General features: G+C 42.3%; 1 protein-coding gene across 2 annotated transcripts; it reads right to left on the reverse strand.

Moving 5' to 3' along the window:
* Positions 1 to 365: 365 nt before the first annotated feature.
* Positions 366 to 19,565, reverse strand: Mcm3 (minichromosome maintenance complex component 3). Of its 2 annotated transcripts, none has more exons than XM_004869040.4 (17): positions 19,335 to 19,565; positions 18,185 to 18,297; positions 17,540 to 17,748; positions 16,929 to 17,059; positions 14,075 to 14,313; positions 13,466 to 13,574; positions 12,485 to 12,638; positions 12,090 to 12,221; positions 11,297 to 11,505; positions 8,564 to 8,738; positions 8,068 to 8,194; positions 7,081 to 7,231; positions 4,963 to 5,103; positions 3,448 to 3,551; positions 2,732 to 2,817; positions 2,175 to 2,271; positions 366 to 1,623 (listed from the first exon to the last, which is right to left on the reverse strand). In XM_004869040.4, exons 1-17 carry the CDS (start codon positions 19,410 to 19,412, stop codon positions 1,425 to 1,427), a joined length of 2,454 nt encoding a protein of 817 aa, XP_004869097.1. In that variant the 5' UTR covers positions 19,413 to 19,565; the 3' UTR covers positions 366 to 1,424. The 2 variants fall into 2 exon arrangements, with proteins under 2 accessions (XP_004869097.1, XP_087044269.1); XM_087188143.1 differs by lacking the exon at positions 19,335 to 19,565 and adding an exon at positions 18,867 to 19,029.
* Between the last annotated feature and the right edge of the window lie 5,173 nt (positions 19,566 to 24,738).

Genomic DNA, 24,738 nt, shown 5'->3' on the forward strand with positions numbered 1-24,738 from the left:
ATAGGGGGATTTCTTTGTGGGTAAGAACTCATGATTTTGAGTGTATGTGACAAAACACATCATTTTTCTACATTGGGGTTTTAATGCAGGCTCAGAAAAGCCAGTCAGTTTTTCTTCTGGACTTTCACTCACTAGCCTCCTGTGGTCATGTAACTATTCAAAATCAGCAGGGTTTGGTTTGTTCAATCAGTGGTAAGTGCTGATGCTGCTGAGGGCTAAAACACATAATCCCCAAAGAAATCACAGCAGGCTGCTGCCACCTTGTGGTCGCATAGTACAAATACAGTAGCAGCAAATCCAGGAGGCAGAGCTCCCCAGAAAAACAAAACTAAATGTGTACATAAAAAGCATAAAGTATTAAGGCATAGTGTACAAAGCAGTTCCATTTATTCAGTGCCCTAAATATTCAGGTCAAAAACATACATTAATCTGCAAAGAAAGCTTTCTTGGCCTGCATAGCCTGCCTCAGTGCCACTACCAGCACAGAACAGCTCAAAGCCTTTTCCAGACCAAAGTGCTCAAGAGAATTAAAAAAGCCAAAAACCAGAAAAGATAAACAGAAACCCTCTGTGCCCACAAACATACTCAAAAGTCACATTTACACAATAAGGACTAAATGTATAATAGGTAATGTGAAATAGGAAGAAAAGGGGCAAAGGGGGAGGAAGTGGGAGGGCTAGGGGAAAGGATAGAAGGGAATGGGATTAATATGAGAAAATGGAAAAATAGGACCAAAATCTTTGTAAATAGGGAGGACTGGAGGGGTTGAAGGGAGGACTGGGCAAGGGTGAAAAATAAGAACCAAGAGAGACTATGTAAAGGTGCAAATTTCCAATGATGAATGTCATTATATTGTATACCTAAAATGTAGCAATGATTAGAATGAGTAATCGATAATGCAAAATAGGAAGAAAAGGTCCAAAGGGGTAGGGGTAGTGGGAGGGGCAGGGGAAAGGAAAGAAGGGAAAGGAAAAATGCTGAGAAATGGAAAAAATGGAAATAAAGTCTTTGTAAATAGGGAAGGGTGGAGGGTGTTAAGGGAGGGCTAGGGATGGGGAAAAAATAAGAACCAAGATGCATTATGTAAAGGTACAATTCCCAAGGAGAAATGTAAGTGTGTTGTATACCTACAATGTACCAATAAAAGAATTTAATACAAAAAAAAAAAGTCACATTTACACAAAATAACACTGGGTCTGTTTGGGGATGGAAGCGGGTGTGTGACCCAGTCCTTCTTCCATGAAGATGCAGAGTCCTTCCCCACTTCCTGCTCACCCTACCCGATGACAGCTATCATCACCCATTCTCAAAGCTGCCAGCAAGTCCCAATCCATCTTCATCACCTTGTGCTTCTCACACACGGATGTTTGGGGAATGAAGGCAAAGACAAGGGTGGGGAAGGGAAAGCGTTCAGAGATGAGACTTCAGATAAGGAAGACGATGCCCTCAGACACCATGACCTGGTTGGCATCCTGCATCTTGTCCAGTGCAGCCTGGATCTCCTCTGCAGAGAAGGGCTCTTCCTTGTCCTGGTTGACAGATTCCGTGAGGTGAGCCAGGCCCACGGACTGTGCATGAGCTTCCCGGAACACGTCCAGGAGGGCTACCTTGAAGGCCTTCAACCTGCCCACAACAGGAGAAAGGACAGACAAGGTTAACCTTGGCTAGGGAGGTTTTCCTTACAGACAGAAAAAACCGTTTTCTGAAACTTTAGTAAAAATTCTTCATCTCAAAACAAAAGCCAGAATTTGTAAGAAAAAAATCTATTTTATGAGAAGGATCCAAGGTTATATAGGAAGACGATAGAAATTTTGACCTTGCTGAGTCTTCTTCCTGACCCCACAAGGAGATGGTAAAATGCAGAAGACAGAAATTCTGGGTAAAATCTATAAGGATTTCTTTCTACTATCCTTGCAACTTTCCTGTAATCTGACAGTATAGTCAGAGTATAAAATGTTTTAAAATCCTAGCGCAGTGATGTTGAACCTTTCAGAGCTTTCCATGATTACAGCCAGCTGCAGTATGGCTACAGCACATGGGCCTTGGGTTCGCCACCACTGGCTGCCCTAGGGCCTTTAGTCTTGAGCTCTGTGGGTGCTGCACACCCTCACCCTGGGGCCAGTCCTCACCTTGGCTGGAACTGACAAAGTACAGAAGCAACTTCCCCAACTCACCTGGACTCCCTCAGCTCCACCTTCTGAGATTCCTGGGTCTCCTGTGATTCTGCAGTCTTTAAGGTCTCCTGAGAGTCTGCAGTCTTCGGGGTATGCACTTCAGAGGGTTAAAGGTTGCAGAAATGGGGAAGATGGCAAGGTCAAGCCATTTCCAGTAACACCAGGAAAGTCATCTTCTCCACTCCCCACCCCTCACTGAACACGTGAACACTCCTACTTGCAGTGATTCTTATAGGGCCATGTACAACAATTAAGAAAGAGAAATCCCCATTGGAATGACAAAGAGATTCAGTGAGGTAAGAGATCCTCAACATAAGGGTTCTTATATTTAGGCTTTGCAGAAGACTGCAGTTTATCCAGAAGGAGGCAAACAATGAACAAAGCCTGTTTTCCAAAGTTTTCACTGTGAGTTTTCCCTGAAGTTCACTTGGAACAAGCCTCTTAGACACAAGTTTCTAAACAGGGATCCAAACAGGAAAATACAGAGCATAGAGCAACTGAAAATATCAGGAGTCAGAGTAACAACCTCTTTGATCAGTTGGGGGACTCTTGCTCACCTTGAGGCATTTCCTCCTCTGTGTCACTGAAGTCATAGGGGTCATAGGAGTCCCCATCCTTGGCATCCGACTGACGAGTCCTCCTCCTAAAATACCCACACAGCAGCTAAGAAAAAAAGGCTTTGGGGAGGACCACCCTGTATCTCTGACCTCCACGAAAAGGGCAAGAAGCCAGGGATTTAGCTCAGTGGTTCCACCACCTGCCTTGAAAGCAGAAGGACCCAAGTTCGATCCCCAGTACCAAAAAAAAAGGGGGGGGGGGCAAGAAACCATCTACAATCAAAGTGAAACACCAGACTTAGGCCTGTACAAACTGCCACTTTTTCTGAAAGACATTCTCCAGATTAGGATGAATGCAAATAGGCCTACACCCGTGACTCTTTTTCCCTATCACCCATTCTTATAAATTCAGTCATAGGCACAAGGGAAAAAAAATAATCTCATGAATTTTGAAATATATTATTCAAAATCTTCAGTGAGTAGATTACTGCTCCTGCTATTCAGCATGTCTTGAAAGTAGGAAATGAGATCCAAAGCATCATACTAAATGCAACAAGGGGCTCATTCCCTCCTTCCTTTGCTCGGGTTATCTTCATCCTCAAACCCTGCAGGTGCCTGAAGAACCTGATGTCAACAAGCAGCACCAGACACATCTTCCACCCCTTTCCAAGCCCCAGCAGTAGTCTTTCATCTTACTTCCCCTTGCCCCACCTCACCTTTTCCTCTTCTGCTCATGGTCCTCCTGGCTTTTCTCTTCTTCATCCTCTGTCTCTGATTCATCCTCACTTCGCTTCTTACGTTTCTTCTCCTTTTCCAGAACCTAAAACCAAGGCAAATGTGAGAGCTGGGAGGGTCAAAGATGGCAGGGAACTGAATTAAGAAATCTGAATAAGAGTCCCCTTTACACCCAGCAGAAATGACTGCCACATTTCTAGTGACCTCCCTAGCCTTTCTGTCCCCAAATTCCAGGACCAGGAGCAACAGGAGAGCCTGAGAGGCATCTTTAACACATTCCTCCAGCTTGAACCACCAGTGGTACATGCATGACTATCCCATCAGTGGCTTGTATCACATCACTGGTGATACAGGCGGATCTACTCTACTCACTTTTTATTGGTCTTTTTACAAATAAAATTAATAAATAGCTGCCCAATGGGATAATCATAGTAGTGAGACCCTAATTATGGCCTTATCCTGAACATGTTAAAAAATGGTAGGAGGCCTTTCACACAGTCCAGTACTCAATAAATGTTTACCAAGTAAAGAAACAAATGAGGTGTCCGAATCATAATGGTAAGGTGGAAACAATTCATTTCTTTATAAACCAGGTGTTTAATTGAAGTTTAGGACAACTCCAAAAGAGGAAAAGCTTATCACGTCCACAACTAAATCCCCAAGAGCTACAAATTATCAACTAGGGGGAGGGGTGAGCAATGAAGAAAAGGGAGTCAACGCATCAAGATCTGTGGGCTCTAAAATGACAGATGCAATGTCACAAATAGAAATCAGGGAAGAGAAGGAGAGGAAGTTGTGAAGTTCTTTTTGACATCAGTGTGTGAGGTGCCAGTGGGACAGTGGAGGAGACTGCCCAGGGAAAGACACACAGGGAAGAGGATGATTATCAAGGTAATTACTCTGGAAACACAAATTTTTTAAAGATGCAAAGGAAGCAGGCCAGACACAGAAGCAGCTGACTGAATGTGTGGCACATCAATTAAACCAGAATCTCTAGAGTCCTGCCATCAGTATTTTAGGTTAGATAGTATCAGGGTATATCAGGATTAACTGAAACTTACAAAGTACACAAGCCCTGTTGTAAATATAGAGATTATGATTTACTAGGGCAAGGATCCCATTCAAACAATAGCATTTTAGAAAGAAAAGCACCTGATTTGGTGTACACCCATTTCATGAGAACCTCTGTCTCTCTGGACTTCAGTCTCAGGTGCACCCAAGGCTGAGAACCATTGCATGTTTAGAGGCAGGAGCGAGGCAAACTGAACACTGGCAGGCAAATGCAACTTTCTGCTTTGTTTGTTGTGTAGTGCTAAGGACTGAACTCCAGGCGTCATATATGCTAGGTAAACAAGCTCTTTACCACTGAGCCACATCCCTAGCCCCATAGATACTACCTTCTGCTGAAAATCCGAATGCAGATGTCAGCTGAGAAGCCAGCACACCCTGCGACTTAATAAAAAGAGCCTCTCACACCCAGGCATCTGAGTCCTCACCTTCTTGAAGTAAGCATACTGGACCAGCTCCACGGCCTCCTCTGCATCCTGCAGGTCCACAGTCTTGCTCATTCGAGCCTTTGCATGGGCCGTGGCCAATCGAATCAGAGTCTCCAGTGTCCGCGCTGTAACTGGAGATGTCTGGGGAGAACAAAGGAAGATTATTTATACAGAATTCTTGGGCCAAGCCCACTATTCCTACTGCAGAGAAAGGCAAATGAAGACACTACCAGAAAAGCTCCAGGAGCGAAGCAAAGAATTCAGAGCTCTCTATTCTCTAGAGATACTGTTTAAAATTCAAAGAGTAAGAAAACTGATGGACGAAATGTACGTGGGAGTGCTCAGGGAGGGAAGAGCAGATGAACAAGGGAGGAGAAAATTGGGCAACTAACAGCTGGAAAGATAAAAGGCTAAAAATCATACAAAAGTGACAGGATAAAACTCCTTGCAGGCCTCCAATGTGCCAGTTTGCTTTAATATTCACACTAATATTTCACCCTCTTAATAACTTAGAGAAGTTTTACAGATGAGGGATATTCAAGAGCATCATGTAATTTGTCCAAGGTCATACTAAGGGGTGGGGCATGAGAGGTAATTTGAGGACACCTTTTTACAAATTGGATATAATCACTGAAGTCCAGAGAGAAAGTGGTTCTTATGAGGTGGGTGTACACCAAACTAGGGTGCTTTTCTTCTTCAAATGCTATTGTCTGAATGGGATCCTTGCCTAGTAAATCATAATCTCTATATTTATGACTTGGCTTTGTATTTTATAAGTTTCAGTTAATCCTGATATATCCTGATATTATCTAACCTAATTTTATGAATAAGGAAACTGACCTGCAGTGAAAGAATTAGTACAAGGTTCAAAAGTTAGTTGCTGGCTTGGGATCAAACACAGGGTAGGTTCTTTCCATCATGCCTCCCCATCTCCCATATGTAACACTTCAATGATATATCCTCTTCACTTCGACTTCCAAGTTTTCTAAATGTCTATTAATATCCAAACCAACATTAAAAAAAAAAAAAAACTGACATTTAAATACTGTACACTCCCCAGATCTTTCAATAATTTCAAAAGCTAACAGAGTTTGAAGGTTACATACGCCATTACAGGTTCCACTCTCTGAATCACCTGAAAACCCAGTGAAATCCTATCCTAAACTAGTGGAACCAGAGAATCCAAATCAAGGGATTTACTACTAAGCTCAGTTCTCGGTTTAGTGAAACATCTTTTTTCACACTGGAACCGTTCATGTGTGGGGAGAGACAGTTAAAAACAAAGGGTGCTACTTAACATGAAGAAGACAAGTGGCACCCAGGCATAGCAGTTGTGGGAAAGCAGCTTTATCTAAAAGCTTACTCTCAGATTCCAACAGTGTTCTGACCATGCTGTCCCTGGAGTGTTCCTAGCAGGAATACCAGAACACACAATAGGTGTGAGGCTGGGTAGATCGCCTGAGATTATGTCTAAATCTAAGAGCCTATTGAACTTGGGTCTTTCTACTGTGAAATCCTGTAAGAACTGCAACGCTCCCAAATGATTTAGATAAATTCAAGGGCAGGTAAATTAGCTCAGTAGAAACTGCTTTGAGTAACCATCATGGTCACTTAACTCCTAGTTATCTGTCAAAAGTCCAGACCAAACATTGTACACTCCGGCACTCCTTCGGGACATTCATATCCTCCCAACCAGGGACTTATATAGGAAAAATCAGTTATCTTCATCTGCACTCACATTCACTCATTCCTTTACAAGAATCACACTGGCATATATATTTATAAATATGTATTTGTGATTTTCCTACCTACCTTTCTCCCTTCCCCTCAACTCAAATCTGAGCTCCTTGAGGATAGCTGCTGTTATTTTCACCCTAGATGAGAGACTAGAACAGTTCCCAGAAGTCACTCATTTGCTCAATGATACCCATGTTACTCTGGAGTCCTTATTTCATTTTCCTTTGTAGAACAAAATGATCAAAATTGTATCAACCGGAACCCTTCAGACCAAGAAGGAGTAACAAAATTAAATACTTCCAAAGCTCCAGATAACAGGGATTCCTGCCCCAACCACGTGGATAAGGGCCTCCCAAGGCCATGCTGCCCTTGGGCACTCACCCTGGCAGTGTCCGAGCTCATGCTGTCCTGGCTGCGCAGGCGTGAGTACTCTTCTGCAATGTAGGAAGCTGACTCCTGTGTGAGGGAGGGCTTGATGATTTTGGCCACGTGGATGTACTTCTTCATGAATGCTGCGCTCACCATCTTCTCCCTGGACCCATACACAGTGAGTTCCATTTCCCTGCCACACCTTACCACTACCTGGGATAGTGGCTTTGCCTCTCCTCAGAGAAGTCAAGACCAAGCAGCAGAAAAGAGATGCCTGCCACGTAGAACCCATTATCATAAATATCATTTATATGGAACACACACAAGGCTCTTTCACGTTATTTATATTAAGTTACTTTAGGTAGGAAGTAGAGTGTAAATCTTATCTCTCTTTTTTTTTTTTAGTTCTTTTTTTTGGTGCTGGGGATCGAACTCGGGATCTTGTGCTTGTGAGGCAGGAGCTGGCACCACTGAGCTAAATCCCCGGCCCTTCTCTCTTATTTTATAAGTAGGAAATCTATGACTCAGGGAAGCCAATGAGGACTCAGATTCAGTTTTCTGACTCCAAATTCTGTGTAGTGAAACCAAACAGCTTTGGAGATTATGCTGTGCTTCTTACTGCATCATGGCCAAAAACAGAGGCACACATTTCAAGCTTTGAGCATTAGATCACGTCTCCTTCAACCAAATCTACTTGCAAAGTCTCCACTGCCTTCATCATAAATTCATCACAATGATATGACATGTATAAGGGAGATACCACACACCCGCCAATGGGCATGTCACCAAAACCTTAGAACATCTGATTGTGGACTAAATCCCCCACCAAGAATTGGCCAGGATACACAGAACTGGTGTATCTGTGGACCCAGAAAACAGGCCCACATGGTTTGGACTCCACTCATGCCCTTGGCCTGAGCATATAATACTCTGACTAGACTCAGACATATGTGTGTTCATCTCAGGTTCCCTCCACTGAGAGATACAAGGAATTCTCACTTTTTCTTCTTGGTCCCATGCAGAAGGTTGTCATGCTTCTCATAAATCTGAGTCTCCTGCTGCTCGTCCTGGTTAAAGTTGGGATCATCTGTGGCCAGGATATCAACAGCACTACCCAAGGGCATAGCTGGTAAACCCAAGACAGGAGAAAAGAGAGGAAGAGAGTTTAACCTAAGGAAAACTGCTTCTTCTATAGCACACAAAGGAAAGAGACCAAGAATCACGAAGCAAGGACCCAGAAGAAAACAAACTCATGGAAATGACAAATGAAGGTAGAACTGAGTGGCCCACAGAAGATACTCAAAGGTATTCTAGAACACAAAAACAAATGTGCTCCTTGGAATAACCTCCAAAGAGCAAGGAAGGGAGGTGGGTAGGCAAGCGAGGGCAACTGCAACATCAACCAGGACACTGAACCACCTTCCCCTGGGTTGGGCCTGGGACAATGCTATCAGTTTAGGGGCCTTCCATAGCACTATTCTTCTCTTGGCCTCACCATCGCCATCCTGCTCCCCGGGCGCTCTGTAACGGTGCATCCTAAGGACATGGTCCGAGATCTCCCGATCCTGCTCAGGATCCATCTGATCCAGCATAATGAAGAGCAAGTCAAATCGAGATAGCAGTGAGTCCTGAAGTCCAATGTTCTCCATTGGGGTCTTATACTGATCATACTGGGGAACACAAGAAAGAAAAAAGTGGAGGTAACATTAACAGAAAGAAAACAAAACGAGGTCTGATCCATTCTGAGAGTAGGAATGGAAGGTTAGATCATCAAGAACAAAACAGACAAGAAGCACTGAAAAACTAAAGGATTTTAAAGCTATTAAAATTCATAGGGCTGGAGATTTAGCTCAGTGGTTTCGCCGCCTGCTGCGCAAGTGCAAGGACCAGAGTTCGATCCCCGGCACCAAAAAAAAAAATTCATAAATCTCTCTTCCACTTGCAACCTTTCTTTAGCTAAAGCCCAGGTAACCTGGCAAACTCAGCAGCCCACCTCCTCATGCAGGAGCTGCTCACAGACTTTGTGTGGTATCACACTCAGCCTCATTCTTCCCAAGCTTGATTTTACTCTTCTCATTTCCAAGGAGGGATCAACTTTGAAAGATGATTCCTCCCCCACTACATGGCATAAAGATAGGGCTAGCTGGGAGGTCACCTGGATCTATGGAGTTTCCTGCTGAGAGGATAAATCTCAACTAAGACAGCCAGTGACCTATAAGCGATTATGTCTTAGCAATCTAGGAAGCTTCTCCGTGGGACTTAAGGACATACACTTTATCTTTCAATTCTGGACCTATTGGTTTTTGGTTTTTTTGGTACCGGCAATCAAACTTGGGACCGTGCACCTACGAGGCAGGTGCTGGAACCACTGAGCTAAATCCACAGCCCCAACTCTGAACCTATTGGACTGATGCCTACCCACTCACATACACTTCAGTCAGAAGCATTTTAACAACCTGTGGGAAATAAGAATGATTTTGACCACATTTCAGATCCTACCATTTTCTTAATCATTCTTCAGGGTCAAACATATATTACCATTAATTTAAAAACCTATGGTTCTCAGCCCAGGCTACACAGTATAGCCTTTCTAAATCATAGATAATAAAACCTCCAACCCAGAGATTTCGATTCAGAAACTCTGGCCCAAGAACCATATATCTGTATGTTTAAAGAGGCACAAAGTAAGTGTTCCATATACTGTGGGATGATATACTCCAGGGTACCGCTTGAGCTGAGTCAAATCCCAGCCCTGCCATTTTCTAGTTTGTGGCTCTTGAGCAAATTATATAATCTGTGCCTCCAGGTTCTCATCCATAAAATGAAAATATCTATCTTGCATTACTGACAGAAGGAAAGACGGTGACAAATTTAAAGCATGTGTAAGTACTAGTTAATGGAAGTATTATGATGTAATCTTTTTGGGGGGTTTTTTGGTACTGGGAATTGAACTTGGGACCTTGTGCCTTCAAGGCAGGCAACAGAACCACTGAGCTAAATCCCCAGCCCTATGATGCAATCTTTAAAAAGGGGAAATGTCAATCTTTGCCAAAACAAAAATGCATGTAACACTTAATCCAGTAATTCTATCTATTGCTAGGTATTCAGACTATAGATTCCAAAAGTATTACAAAATACAGCTAAAAGGATATTCATGACAGCTTCATTCATAATAGCCTGGTGTGGGGTTGGGGAACAAACACCCATCAAACAGAAAATAGTTCAATAAGTTACTACAGGTCTATTCCAGTGGTGGCAAACCTACGGCATATGTGCCGTAGCCAGCACGCAGAGCCCTCTCTGTGGGCAAACGAGCCAAGTCACCCCAGCAGTGCCGCAGCAGCAGAGCACCGGATAACAGTGCACACGGGGCCCATGTGCATGCTTGGAAAGAAGTAGTCAGGCGATGACATCGTAAACAGTTTGGGCACCTGGTCTCTAAAAGGTTCGCCACATCCAGGCATTGTGGGCACTGTGGCACACACCTGTAACCCTAGCACTTGGGAAGCTGAGACAGGAGGAACACAGCAAGTTCAAGGCCAGCCTGGGCTAGATAGTGAGTTTGAGCCTGAACTACATGGCAAGACCCTGCCTCAAAAATAAATGAATAAATAAATAATATAATTAAAAGTTCGCTATCACTGGTCTATACAACAGAATACTGGAAAATCATTTAAAAGAAAGGCAAAACTCAGTAAATTCCAAGCAGACTAAATATAAAAGACTATACCCAGGCATATCATAGCCATGCTAAAAACAAAGATAAAGAGGTAATTCTTATCAATCAGATAGTGTATTTGCTGGTACAGTACATAATTAAATTTTTGTTTCTTTTAACCTCCAAACGTGATTATATCTCTTAGAAAAGGGATAGGAAAGAAGACACAAGGCTTTTAATTTGCATATTATGTCTTGGTTTTGCTCAGATATTCTCCTGTCCTGTGCATGTAGTACTTTGAATTTAATGGCAATAGAGTTTCCTTGGATTCTGAGACCACAGATCACTTTGTCTTCTTTTTTGTATTTCTAAAAAAGTTATTTATAAACAGCTCTCCAGAAGTCTGCTGTGTAAGAATGGGTCAGGAGCCAGTGCTCCAAACCAAAGACAGTAAGTTAATGAATTTCTTTTAGTCTTGAGCCTCTTATTCTCCTAGAATAAACTCGGCTCAGTTATTTAGCAAATTCAAATGAAGACGAGGACAACAGTTAAGGGCCTGATGCCACTCACCCTGCCATAGACAGGGTTGGCAGCTGCCAAAACACTGCAGCGGGCATTCAGCCGAGCATGGATGCCAGCCTTGGCAATAGTCACTCGACCCTGCTCCATGACCTCATGGATGGCTGTACGGTCCATATCCGACATCTTGTCAAATTCATCGATGCAAACCACACCTCTGTCCGCCAGGACCATGGCCCCTGCTTCGAGACGACGCTCCCCTGGGAAGAAAAGAGGTCAAAAGTTGTGCATGGCATAGGTTATAGAAGACAGGGGGTAGGGATTTCAATCTCCTTTCTAGGTCCCTCTCACCGTAGCATCAAAAAAGATACATTAAAGAAATTTCAGCTCACGGCTTACAGGAAACCTGGTGGGTCACCTTTTTAGTTCTCATCGGAACAGTATCTTCTTGTCTCACTTTGACTCCTAAGCTAGCCTCTCATAAACTTTCTTATAGAGTCTCTTCATCCCACACTCAGGCAATATTTAACTAGACTTCTCTTTTCACTGGTCTTTAAATCCTTCCTCTAGTGCATAATAGTCCAATCTTCATTTTTACAGCACTTCCAAACTGCTGAGCTTCCTCCTTTGAAATTCTTTCAAATCACTTTCTAGGAAATATTCTTATGAGTGTCACCCAAACTCTTGAATAATTCACCCACCATTTCAGGTACTCAGTCCTGAATAATCTAGCTTAACTGCCCTTTCAACTGTATCCCTCAAACACAAGCCAGTATTTGAAACCAATTCAAAGAATCTGCTCAATGCCACACTGGGCCTTTGCCAAGGACTCAGACACCCTTACCTGTTTCCTGGTCTGTGGTGACAGCAGCCGTCAGACCCACTCCAGAGGATCCCCGGCCAGTGGTGGGGATAGCTCGGGGTGCTGTGCAAAGCACATACCGCAGAAGCTGAGACTTGGCAACTGATGGGTCTCCTGTGGGACGGGAACAACAAGGATTCTCTAGGAATTCTCTCCCACCCCACCAAATTCTGCTTGTCCAGCACAGGTCTTGGCACAACAGAGACACATACTAACTGGTTGATTTTTAAAAAGACTCATTTTAGCCTTTTGCTCTCTGATGAGACTAAAACACTACCATGTACAGAACACACAATTTACATATTACAGGTCCTCACAACCCCACTCTTCGTTGTTAAGAGCAAGAAAGAGTCTAAAGTAAATCCCCAAGACCATACCTATCAGAAGAATATTGATGTCCCCACGGATGTGGCTGCCATTCTCAAGGTCTCGTTCCACCCCTCCCAACAGCAAGCAGAGGATCGCCTTCTTGACATAGTCATGCCCATGGATACTGGGGGCCAATGACCTGGCCAGCTGGTCAAAAATATCCTAGAAGAGAAGGAACCCGTGGAGTAAAGTACCTGGTAAGCACCAATGTGGTTTCCCAGAGCTCTGCTTTACATTTCTGTTTAAAGAAAATGGTTAAATATATAAATTTAAATGCTGGGTTTTTTTTTTTTGGTACCAGGGATTGAACTCAGGTCCTTCCGCTTGCAAGGCAGGTGCTGGAACCATTGAGCTAAATCCCTGGGCCTTAAATGTTGTTTTTAATGGTTAAAGCTTCTGCTATAAATCACTTTTGCAGACCAATGTCAAAGCATGTACAAAAGTAACTCAGATGCCAAAGTTTGTTTAGAAGTTTAATCTTCAAGAAAAAAAGAATTTTTCCCAAATTCAAAACTTTTTAGGCTTAATATGAATGTACACCGCATTTTACCAGTAACTTTTACAACACATTCGTACATATTGTTCAGTTCTCAATGGAGACAGCCTGCCTTTACAGGGAAAAAAAAGAGTAACAGTTGGAGAACTGAAACAAAAGTAACATAACATTTTAAATTTAAGTAACAATGCTGTTATCTTTATTAATAAATAAGACTCCATGGTTACACTGATATTGTATCTCCTATCCTAACATTTCCATTAGGTTCACTTAGGAGTCCAGCAGGTAGCTAAACAGAAACATTACAGACCAAATAGCAAGAACATTCATTCATTTACTGATTGGAACAAAACTGGAAGAAGCTAGCAACAAATACTTCAGAGGGAAAAAAAACCCTGACCTTCCTCCTGATTCAGTACAAAGACAGCCATACACTCAAACAAAACTCTTGAAAATCCACTCCCACCCTCCAATCCCTAAAAGGTGCCCAGACCTTGGATCGAGTTTTACTGAACTTCTTGATCTTGGCGATATCCTCAGCAGAGAATGAAGGCTGAATGTCCTTGCTCATCTGCTTCACATTACAGGCAATCAGGACAGTCCTGGGACAAAGAAGAGAGCAGGAGGAAGCCTGCTATAACATTCAGTTCCCAAAATCAGTAGCTAGTGCTTCCAGCAGCAGTAAGCCATCTAAGGCTATGAAACTAGACCATCAAATGGCGGGGGGGGGGGCTGTTCTGAACTCGACAACTAAGTCTCTGTCCATGACCCAAATAGGTTGATGACCCCACCTCAGAAATTTATTTATCCCTGCTGACTCAGAGATTCAGACAGAAGTATAAATGGGGAGGATTGGGGAATAAGTAGGAAAGTCCCAGGAGGCTATAATTGTATCACCAGTAGCTCCTACTCTGGGCCTAAGATGGTTTAAGTGACATAGCTTTACCTGACAGACAAGAGGCAGGGAGGTTTCCCACCCCAAATGCCAGGGTACTCTACCTGTCAGCCAGGGCTCTGTGAAATATGTCAAACTGGAGGAAGAATAATACCGGAAACAGAAGCTGCCACCAGTATTCCAAACCCTTCATAGCAGTCCTCTTACCTGAAGGTCCCTGAGGTATAACCTCCTTTCTTTCCAGGAAGGCAACGGTAGGTCCCCACCACCTGGACTCGGTCACCAGGCTTCACTTTATCCACCAAGTCATCATCCAGAATGACATCCACAGAGCGGGGCAGCTGACCAGCTGGGGCCTTCTCTGGCATCTCCTGGATGGTGATGGTTTGGTGGTCTTTATAGACAGAAAGGCCATATTCTGTCTCAAGGGGGTTGTTCTCCTCATCCTAGAAAATGGCACACAGAAAAATTATTATTTTAATCTAGTCTTAAAAATGCCACTCATTTGGTATAGGAAACATAATTCAGCAATGACTTCATGAAATTTTAGTATCTAGAAATTTTTTAAAAGTATCTTCCCCAGCTTCTTCCTTACCTATCTCTGGCCCAGTAACTATCAATGGAAGGGACAACACATACTCAGATGGAACCATAGCTGTATTAATATTTAAATTAGGATTCTTACACCCCCTACTAAAGGTGGTGAGTACATGGTTACACTCTTGACAGTTTTTCCACCCTTGGTAACACTCAATACAAATATTCACGCAAAGCCATTCACTGCAACACTCAGAGCAGCACTATTCCTAATACATTAAGTCCCAACAAGGAACACTCGAGTTGCAAACTTTCACAGATATGAACACACCTTGCGCTACCCAGGTGCGAACAAATCAGGGAAGTAGTTCACGTGTCTGTCGGACATTGTCACAGTTGTGATGCTGTGTGCTTACTGTACAGTGCAGTAGTGTACAGTAGCACAGCGCTCAATCAGAGCCCAGCATGTCCGGAAGCAAGAGGAAACGCAGTAATGTACAAGTTTGGTTTCTTTTATGCTTTACATTGTATATCTGTGTCAAAGGTATATAAGACCCATTTTGTTGGGACTTATGAATGAATCCGACTTACAAACGTTCTCCCCAGATGGAACTCATTTGTAAGTCAGGGACTTACTGTAAGCAGAAATCTAAAGCATCTGTGTCATCAATAGTTCATAGTTAAATAAATGTGGTATAGCCACACAAATACTATATAATAATCTGTGCTGTTACCCATTGTGATGGTGCGGCCCTGTGACTTCTGACTCAGTAAATTCCCATTTCCTGGCCTGAATGCTGGTTATACACATATACTCAGCTTGTAAAAATGCATCGAGTTATATACTTATATTACAGCAGCTTATATGTATCTTAAATTCTGTAAGAAATTTCACTTTGATATTTGAAGTTTTAAAAGCAAAATAGCCATCATTTACTGAACACTTGCTATGTGCCAGGAACTGTTATTATTTTATAAAATTATCTCATGTAATTATATTATAAAAAATCTTAGAAAGCAGGCATTTTCCACATTTTATGGGCAAGGAAACAGACTGGAAGAGGTTAAATAAGTTTCCCAAGGTCACATAGTAAGTAGCTGGGCCAGGACTTCATGCAAGTGAAAACTCCAAAGTCCAGGATCTTCAGCTCTAAGGCAGATTATCTCCAGGAGACACAGCCTAGTGTGTCTGCTCTCAACCAAGGAAACTTGCCACAGAAATCAGCAGAAGAGTACTCCTTGAAGAAGAAATTGTAAAAAGCAGAAATAACAAAGAGAACAGGGTGACTTAGAAAATGTAACTGGCAGCCGGGCGTGGTGGCAGACACCTGTAATCCCAGCACTGGGGAGGCTGAGGCAGACAGATCATTCCAAGTTCGAGACCAGCCTGGGCTGCAAAGAGTTCAAGGCCAGCCTGAACTGCACAGCAAGAGCCTGTCTCAAAAAAAAAGAAAAGAAAAGAAAAGAAAATGTAACTGACCTCAAGACACATGGGTCTTAGTTCTTAAGAGTCATCACTCACTAGAACCAAAAACAAGTCACTTAAATTTCGCAATTTCATCTGGAGGTAGACAAAAGAAACTGAAGTATATTTCAGTTATAATGCTAAGATAGTCTTGTTTTAATTCTTTGTAAGTCTGATTTCCCTTTGAAAGCAGTCTTGACAACTAGCTCTTATTTATCATACCTGTTTCCCATGGTCCCTAAGAGTACTTGTACTATGGACACAGTGGCACTCGATTAAAATTTGAATGGGGAGTATCTTTGACAGAATGAGTTCAGACATCAAGCAATCAATTTTAATGATCTTTTGTCTCATTAAAGAAGAAAGCCTTGCACTGCTCTCAATTCAGATAGATCCGAGCAGTCTGAGGCCCCTTCTATGCCAGCCTTCTCCCAAGTCCAGTGAAACTTTTGCAAAGATTACACAATACCATTAATAGAGCACACCTCCCATTTTACTTTTAAAAAGCAGGTAAGTTATATCTGATTATAATAACTTTGCTAAAAATTCTATATAGATAACTGCTTTCCCATATCTTTCCATAATATTTCAAATTTTCTACAGTAAATATTTATTCTTTCTTGTTTATTTGGTTTTTCGAGACAGAGTCTCACTATGTGGTTCAAGCTGGCCTTGAATTCACTATGTAGCCCAGGCTGGCCTTGAACTCAAGGTGATGCTCCTCCCCAGTGCTAGAATTACAGGCATGGAACACCACATCTGGCTAATTCTTTAAAAGGAAAAATTATAGAGTTTTCACATTAAACTTGAGCTTATAATCAATCTTTCCTTTGAATTAATCCTTACATTGCACACTACATACTTCCAGATGACTTCAGATACTACACAATTACTTTCATTAAAATAGGCATCTTTGGGCTGGGGGACATAGCTCAGTGACAGAGTACTTGCCTAGGTTTGATTCCCAGCACTACTGGAGTGAGGGGGGGAATACACAGGACACAACAGGTATCTGTGACTTCAAACCCCAAGGAGGCGCAACTAATTCACAGCCTTTACCTTGGTAGGATAGACAGAGCTGGATGGAAAGGCCACCAGGTTAGTGAGATCAGAATAACGTCGCTCTATAGTCTTCTTGGTAGCAGGACAATAGTGGACACTGCGAACAACTTTGGGACGAACTAGAGAGCCTAGAAGTGGAAAATGTATATATAAAATCATCCAACTAGACAATGACAGAGGTGGCCTCCAAACCCACACAAGCCAGTGATGATTCCAAATACTGTTTTCCCAACTAGGTTAAGCTATTTCCATACTATCCGTCATTCATTCTTGTATTTATATATAGAACACCTCAACTCATGCAAAAGTTAAGTATCCTTGATCCTGACTAAGAAACAGGAGGTGTTCAGTACTGGAATGAGATTGCTAGGAGCTAAGACTCCTACAGCTCTGAGCCAAATTCATTATTCTGCCAGCTCACAGTACTCACTCAAAGCCTCCCTAATCATTGTGCACATCTGAGCTCCTCCAAGTCTCATGACACAATTCCAATGCTCCACCTCGTTGAAGCCACGAACTATCCAGATCTACTCTGCCTCTCCTGCAGTCCCAGCCTCCTTAAGCCTATCCTACTTCTATTTCCTTAGTGCCCTGTCTACCCCACTCACATTTAGTGACAATGCCCTCCATACAGACTACACAGCTGAGGAAGCAGGAAGTAAGAGTCCGGGGAGAGACATGCTTGGAGCCAAAGCTGCCCTCCAATCCTATATAGAACTCCTCATACTGCTTGGCATAGGTAGCATCAATGGAGGCCACAAAATCCTTTAAGGCCCGCTGGAAGGCAACCAGCTCCTCAAAGGCATTGCTCAGAAGGCTGTGAATGGGCAAAAGAAAGAATAATTAGGAAGAACTCAAAAAAACAGCAACCCTCAAAACAGAAGTAAACATTCTTAGATCACTACGGTCAAGGAAAGAAAATCCAGCTCCTATTTTCTCCTGCAATCCTGTAAGACTGTAAAATACATCAGAACTAAGGACAAACTCCAAATCAACTTATCAAAGATGTAAAAATATTTGATTAAACACTGGAAGGGCATTTCAGAGGGAAATGCCCAGGTCCTTTTTTAGAAGTAAAAAAAGTAAAAATAAAAATAAAATGCAGAAGCAGGTGAGGCAATGAGGCCTCCTAGGTAAACCCTCTGCCATCTGTGACCTTTCCTGGGAAGTCTGTTTCAGTCAGCAAAAGGGAGTTGAAGCCTTCTCACTTAAGAGCCAGGATACCCCCCACCCGCCAAATCCTTAGTACTCACCGGTTTGCTCTCTTTTCATTTTTTCTGCGTAGGTCATTCACACTGACAATCAGCCGGTATTGGTTGTCACTGATCAGGTCTCGAACTTTGCTCTGATAAATTCCCTGATCTTCCTGCAAAACAGCCACCGTATATCACAACAGCCACAAATTTAAAAACCTCATAGCAAATCAGGTAAATAAGTCAATAAAGTAAGTCAATCTCTGCAGCAGAGCTGAATTCCAAGTAGGTATTCATCAATTTCTTACTTTCATCACTAGCCTCAGACTCCACACCCTCAGGAGCCTGTAAAGAATTATGGCTGCCTCATGGTCCATGTTCTTATTCTGTTATCAAGAGCTTTTCTATTCACTGTCATTTCTCAACATTTAGTGGGAAATTAAAATGAGCTCATAAGAAGGCTAGAAGGACAATTCGTAAAAACTGTACTAAAATGTAAACTTAATGAAAAGAGAAAGACTTGCTTGCCTGTAGTGCCATTTTGCTATACACCAAAACACTGTTATACACAAATACATACAATAATAAAAGAGGTACGTTAAGCAAACTTAAAACTCAGATAAAAATTGCTTTTTATTTACAATCAGATTTTCAAGATGTTGTATTAACATTTTGTAGCTTTAAATACGGAGCTGCACACAAAACCCCCTTTCAGCTCCATATAAAAAAATATTTTTTTTACCTGTATCTTATTTGGTATAGGAAAAAAAGCAACCAAATTAGGAAGTCATTTTCCTCCAACAGTCTGTCAGTCACAGCAAGGAAAGCACTCTACAAAGTGGCCCACAGCTACGACTGCACTGCAGTCCTGCCCACCTTGCCGTAGTTCAGACATGGCCGGAAGGGCCGAAAGGCGAGGCGGGCTTTGCCCTTCTGTTGGCACTTGCTAAGGCCTATCGCCCTGGGCGCCACCGCCATCAACTTGTATGCAGAGCGAGTGGCAGGAAGTTCACCTGTTGAACACACACAAGTGACTCTCCCCTTCGCGAGACGGGCAAGTCGCCTGATAGGGCGGAAGGCTCGCCGATCGGGCGGAAGGCTCCCCTGCAGGACGCCGGCCCGGCTGCAGGGCTGGGAGCGGGGTCGGGGCGGCTTCCCTCCGCCGAGTTGCAGACTGCCGCCCCGAGCCCGCGTCCCGGCGCCCCCTCACCTCGTCATCCAAGAAGTCCAGGTAATCTCTCTGAGCCTCTCGCAGCTCCACGTCGTCCAGCACCACAGTCCCTGCCATGCCTGCTGCCCGGTGGGTGCCTCCTTCCCAGCGCGAAAACTTCCCAATTTTTTCCCGCCACCAAAGTGTACCAAGAGGAAGAGGCGGGGACTCTGGGAGCAGCTATGTAATCTTACTGGATAAATTCTCTGACGCCGAAATAGCGAGTGCCCAATGAGGAGATTCGTTTTGCAGTTTTCTTCCCGGTTCCTCGGAATGGCGGGAAATGTGCCATCCGGAGTGTTAGATTTCTCTCCTCCCTGCTTGGCCCTGGGCACCGGAAGGCTGACCAATGGGAGGAAGGCTAACCAATGGGGCAGAGAGATGGCTCGCGACCCTTGACCATTGGGCAGCTGGAAGGAGGGCCCTGCGAGACGGTGAAGCTCTGCATTCTGGGAGTTGTAGTCCTCTCCTTTTCTCCTTTTTCCGGTCTTCAAAATGCAGTTCTTTGCCTCGCAGCGGAATACAAATTAGCCCAGTAGTTGGACTTTTCCTTTTTCTTTTTTTGGTACCGGGGATTGAACTCTGGACCTTGCGCTTGCGAGGCAGACACGGTGCCACTGAGCTGAATCTCCGGCCTCAAATACTTATCATATCTTCATTTCTGTTTCATATGACTCACTGACTGCCAGTGATATGCTGCCTTTGGGGAGAGGGGGCGGAGGGGGCAGGGGCGGCGGAGGGGGCAGGGGGGGCGGGGGGGGCGGGTACTGAGGATGGAACTCACGACTTTGAGCTTGCGAGGCAGGCGCGGTGCCACTGAGCAAAATCCCCGGCCCTTGGACTTTTCTTGAAAGGAGACGAAACGTCAAGAAATGTCAAAGAATATAACGCAGTGTTGAAAACGTAAAATCAAATCTTTTTTACAACGTATCCAAATCCTTACTTCCCTCTAGTGGCATCCTGGAGGGAAAGGTGGATTTTGAGACTCTATGAGACAGAAAATAGGATCATTAGCATCTCAGGAAGAGGTTATTTAGTTCGGAACTCTTTTGCCTATAAAAATATAAAGCCACAGAGGAATGCGAAGTGAAAGAAAAATTTTCAGTATGTATCCCACACACACACTGTCTCGTGTTGTTATACAAAATTCTGGACAAAGTTATTACACCATCTTAGCTGGAAACGGTTAAATGAAAGACTTTCTCGCATTATAAAAAGATCACTGATCCTTTTAACTTGATTTACTGAAAGATTAACACGAGAGGAAAAAAGTGTTTCATGCTACCATTGGTTAAGTATGAATCAGTAATTAAGAAACTGTAGCAAGTCCGAAATTATAATTATTAAAAGTTCAATTGCATATCCAGGCTTTTGTTTGTTTTTAGTCCTTTGAGGTTGGTTTTTTATCATATTTTTATTTTGGAGGTGCAATTTATATACAGTAAAAGGCACAAATCTGAAGTGTACACCTCAATGAATTTTTACCTAGGTATACACCCGTGTAACCACGCAGTATACAATAAAGAATATGCCCATTGCCCCAACATGTCTTTTATTTATTTTTATTTTATTTATTTATTTATTTTTTTGGTACCGGGGATCGAACTCGGGTCTTTGAACTTGCGTAGCAGGTGGCGAAACCACGGAGCTAAATCCCCAGCCCATGTCTTTTAAATTTTATTGAACATGAAGTTAAAGTATCAGATTGCCCAGAAAATATTTGGTAACTCCCTGAAATTTCGCCAACTGATTACAGCTGTGTTTGGAGGTCTCTGGGACCCACTGTGTGCTGATAAATATCCTAAGTATAATCAGTCTAAGCAAAATACACGTGCCATTTATTTGTATGTGTATACATACTTCTAGTTATCATTATCCAGTTTTTAGTTACTCATGTTTTGTGCCACCTAGTGAGCAAATTAATCTAACCTTAATCAAAGAAAAAAAATCTCACTTGGCTACTTGCTTTTGTATAGGTTAACAGGCAAAGAGGAAGGGGATTCCTAGAATAAAGATCCATCCTATCTGCAATTACATAATACAGGGGCCGGGGATTTAGCTCAGTGGTTCCGTCGCCTGCCTCGCAAGCACAAGGTCCTGAGTTCAATCCCCGGCACCAAAAAAAAAAAAAAAATATATATATATATATATATATATATATATAATACAATAAGAGATAATTATTAACTTAATATCGTTATCACTTGATTATAATTCTCATTATATGAATATATTGGATGCAATACTGATAATAATCTCTGCTGTGGAAACAACTTGAAATTCACACTAAAAGAAGCAGGCCGGGGATTTAGCTCAGAGCTGGTAATTTAACTCAGTGGTTCCACCCCTGCCTCGCAAGCTCAAGGTCCCGAGTTTGATCCCCGGTACCAAGAAAGAACCAGGAAGCTTAGTTCATACTAAGCAAAAAAATCAAGTCATTTTCACTGAAAAGTCCAAAGGAGTGACAGTTTGGACCCCATATCTATGATTCTAACACTTTTTTTCTGGGCTTCAGTTTCCTCATAAGTAAAATTAAATTAGACAATCTCTAGTAAATCTATATTACCATAACATTCCGTGAACCTATGTCAAATTTAGAATGCAAAGACTATTCCATTTAATGAATTAATCATACCATAGCCCTTGTTAAAGACTTGATTTTTCCCTAATGTCATCATCTCCAGCCACGAAGGTCCAGGGATATTTAATTGATATTTCTTCCTGCTTTCATGAGGACAAAAAATCGTTAAGCAGAAAAAGTATATTTCCCACTCCTCCAAATTGCTCAGAGAGAAACCAGGTTGTTCCTAAAGAAAAATTAGGGGTATCTGTATATATCTTATTCAAAGTCCAGGTGAGTTAGCTACCCCTACTACCTGCCATACTTCTGACTCAAAATGAAACACATATACTCTAATACTATGGTTTCCACATTTGCTCAAATTCTTGCTTTCTCTCTGGACTCCAACATAGGCCTGTATATGTAGAGCCAAGCTGATTGCCAAGGCAAAACAAACACAAAGAGCTCCCTCGAAACCTGAAGCTTACAGCAAGCTAGAGGAAAACAAAGATTGCAAGATATGTGTAATATTTCCATTTTTTTATATCCTCAGAAACCAAAAAGTACTCAAAGGCACAATACAAAGCCCATAAGAAACATTACTAATACTTCTTAAAATACAAGCCAATAAACATTATATGTTGAAAAATATTTCAAATGATGCCCTGTGGTTAATAACTTGTTTTAGTTATTATCAAATGCATTATTGTTACCAAATGGAGGATCCCACAGGGCTCTTCCCAGGTACTTGGTGTCCACAACAAAGAATTGGACAAGACATATGGAAAAGGCAGTGAAAGAGTAGAAAAGAAGTACACTCTGCAGACAGTGAGCCAATGGGGAAAAATAAACAAAGGCTTACCATGGGACCCTCTTGAGGACAAGGGAAAGGGGTGTTCTGTATCCAAAATTCTCGGGTTATCTTTCTTTTATATAAATAAAGCATTGATAAAGTGGGCCTATCAAGTACTCAATTAGCATCATGCCTTCTGTAAACTGTCTTGTCAGAAAAAAATTCATTTGGTTTCCTGTTACTTGGAAATGAAGGATCGAAATTAGTTTCTTTTGATTGATTATCCCCACATGCAAATGAAGGATTGAAAAAGAGCATCTTCTGATTGGTCCTGCAAACAGCACCAGATTAAAATGAAAGATTGAAAATAACAAATTTGGGAGGGGGGGGGTACTGGGGATCGAACTCAGGACCTTGTGCTTGCAAGGCAGGCGCCAGAACCACTGAGCTAAATCCCCAGCCCCTGAAAATAACAAATTTTTGATTGGTCCAAAATAGCACTTCTCTGATTGGTTCTGTGTATAGTAATGATGGTGTCACTGTATTAGGAGTGTCCCTCCCCCAGAAGTATCCCTCACCTACCTTATTGTCAATCCTTTGACACTCACTCTTGGGCCACGAAAGACTGAAGTTCGGATACTCTGTGTCTCCATGTGCTAGGGAAGTTTAAGAAATAATTGGCCAGTGCAGGATGGCCCCAGTCAAGTAGGTCTGCTGCATTGGTATGAACTAGTCAGAAACTTTTCCAGATGCTGTAGTCCAAGTTGTGAAGCACCAAGACAGGCAAAGTTGGTTATTCTGTTTTCTCCATTTATTAGCTGTGTGACTATAGGCAATTTACTTAACCCCTCTAAACCTCAATTTCCTCACCTTTCAAATGGGGTACATCTAGCTCAAAGAATTGTTTGAGTTTTCAGTGTTGTAATAACAGATGTAAAATATTGAGAAAAGTTCTGGGCATGTAGTAAGCATTAAATAAATGTTAATTAGTGGTCATGGTGGTTGGAGGGGGTTGGGGGTGACAGGATGGGGAGAGAACTGTGAGGATGCATTTTAGGGCATTCTGGAACAATTCAGACAACCAAATCCAAGCCCTCTTTCCACTTCCACCCAAAACTTACAATAGAACCAACCCAGATACTTCCTTGAGTAAGATATTGTCTGCTCAAAAGCCAGTCAGCTAAAAGAGTAACACACTCACAGACAAGATATTGTTTGGCTCAACTCTACCAATGTGGAAAGCCATATTAGTAGAATTGGAGAAGATGCATTTCTTCCATTCTTAAAGGATATTTTGAAATACCAAATGGTCCCTGGAGTCTACCTCTCCTACGTTACTGTCCTTTCCTTCCTAGAGTCCTTCAGGTTAGAAATGCTAAAAGAGCAGGAAAATTCAGGAGCCAGAGAACATCCTGATTTTTCCATGAGATTTGACAGCATAGTTGGCCTACCAACAGTTTGTGATTCATTGTCATTCACCAAGGTTAATTTCAGTGATCTGATTTCTTAATCCTTGAGAAGTCTTGAGAAGTCATCCCCATTCCCAGCTGCACAAAGCCTCACTGAGGATCTATTTGAAGAGCTTCGCTTCAGTGTTTAAAGCTACAGATTCGCAGAAAGAAATTATCAAAATCTAATTGAGTGAATACAAAGCAGTATATGAAATTTTACAATAATAACTCCATTTTATAAATCTGTTTGCTTTTGTCATAAGGATACATTTAAAAAGTCACAGTAATTTAAGGTAACAAAATGATAAAGCGACTTAATCAAACATTAGTTGATTGTCTGTATAACTAATTCTATCCAGAGTCTTTGGATGATTATTGATCAACAGAAATATAATGCAACTTTAAAGCCGGGCATGGTGGTGCACATCTGTAATCCCAGCTCTCAGGAGCCTGAGACAGGAGGATCACCACAAGTCTGAGGCCAGCCTGCACTACATAGTGAATTCAAATCCAGCCTAAACTACATAGCAGACCCTGTCTCAAAGACAAACAAAAAAGATACATTTTAAGTTTTTGGTAGCCATATTTTAAAAGGTAAAA

The sequence above is a fragment of the Heterocephalus glaber genome, unplaced genomic scaffold, assembly GCF_053883595.1.
Source record: "Heterocephalus glaber isolate CG9 unplaced genomic scaffold, H.glaber_assembly_v1.0 deba00001523, whole genome shotgun sequence".
Classification (NCBI taxonomy): domain Eukaryota; kingdom Metazoa; phylum Chordata; class Mammalia; order Rodentia; family Bathyergidae; genus Heterocephalus; species Heterocephalus glaber.

Coding starts and splice junctions, on each gene's coding strand:
- Mcm3 (XM_004869040.4), bottom strand. CDS start 19,412: ATGGCAGGGACTGTGGTGCTGGACGACGTGGAGCTGCGAGAGGCTCAG. Junction 17,060..17,539: donor GGAGGGCATTGTCACTAAAT/GTGAGTGGGGTA, acceptor TTCCACTTCTAG/GCTCTCTAGTTCGTCCCAAA. Junction 2,272..2,731: donor AGAGGAGGAAATGCCTCAAG/GTGAGCAAGAGT, acceptor AACCCTCTGAAG/TGCATACCCCGAAGACTGCA.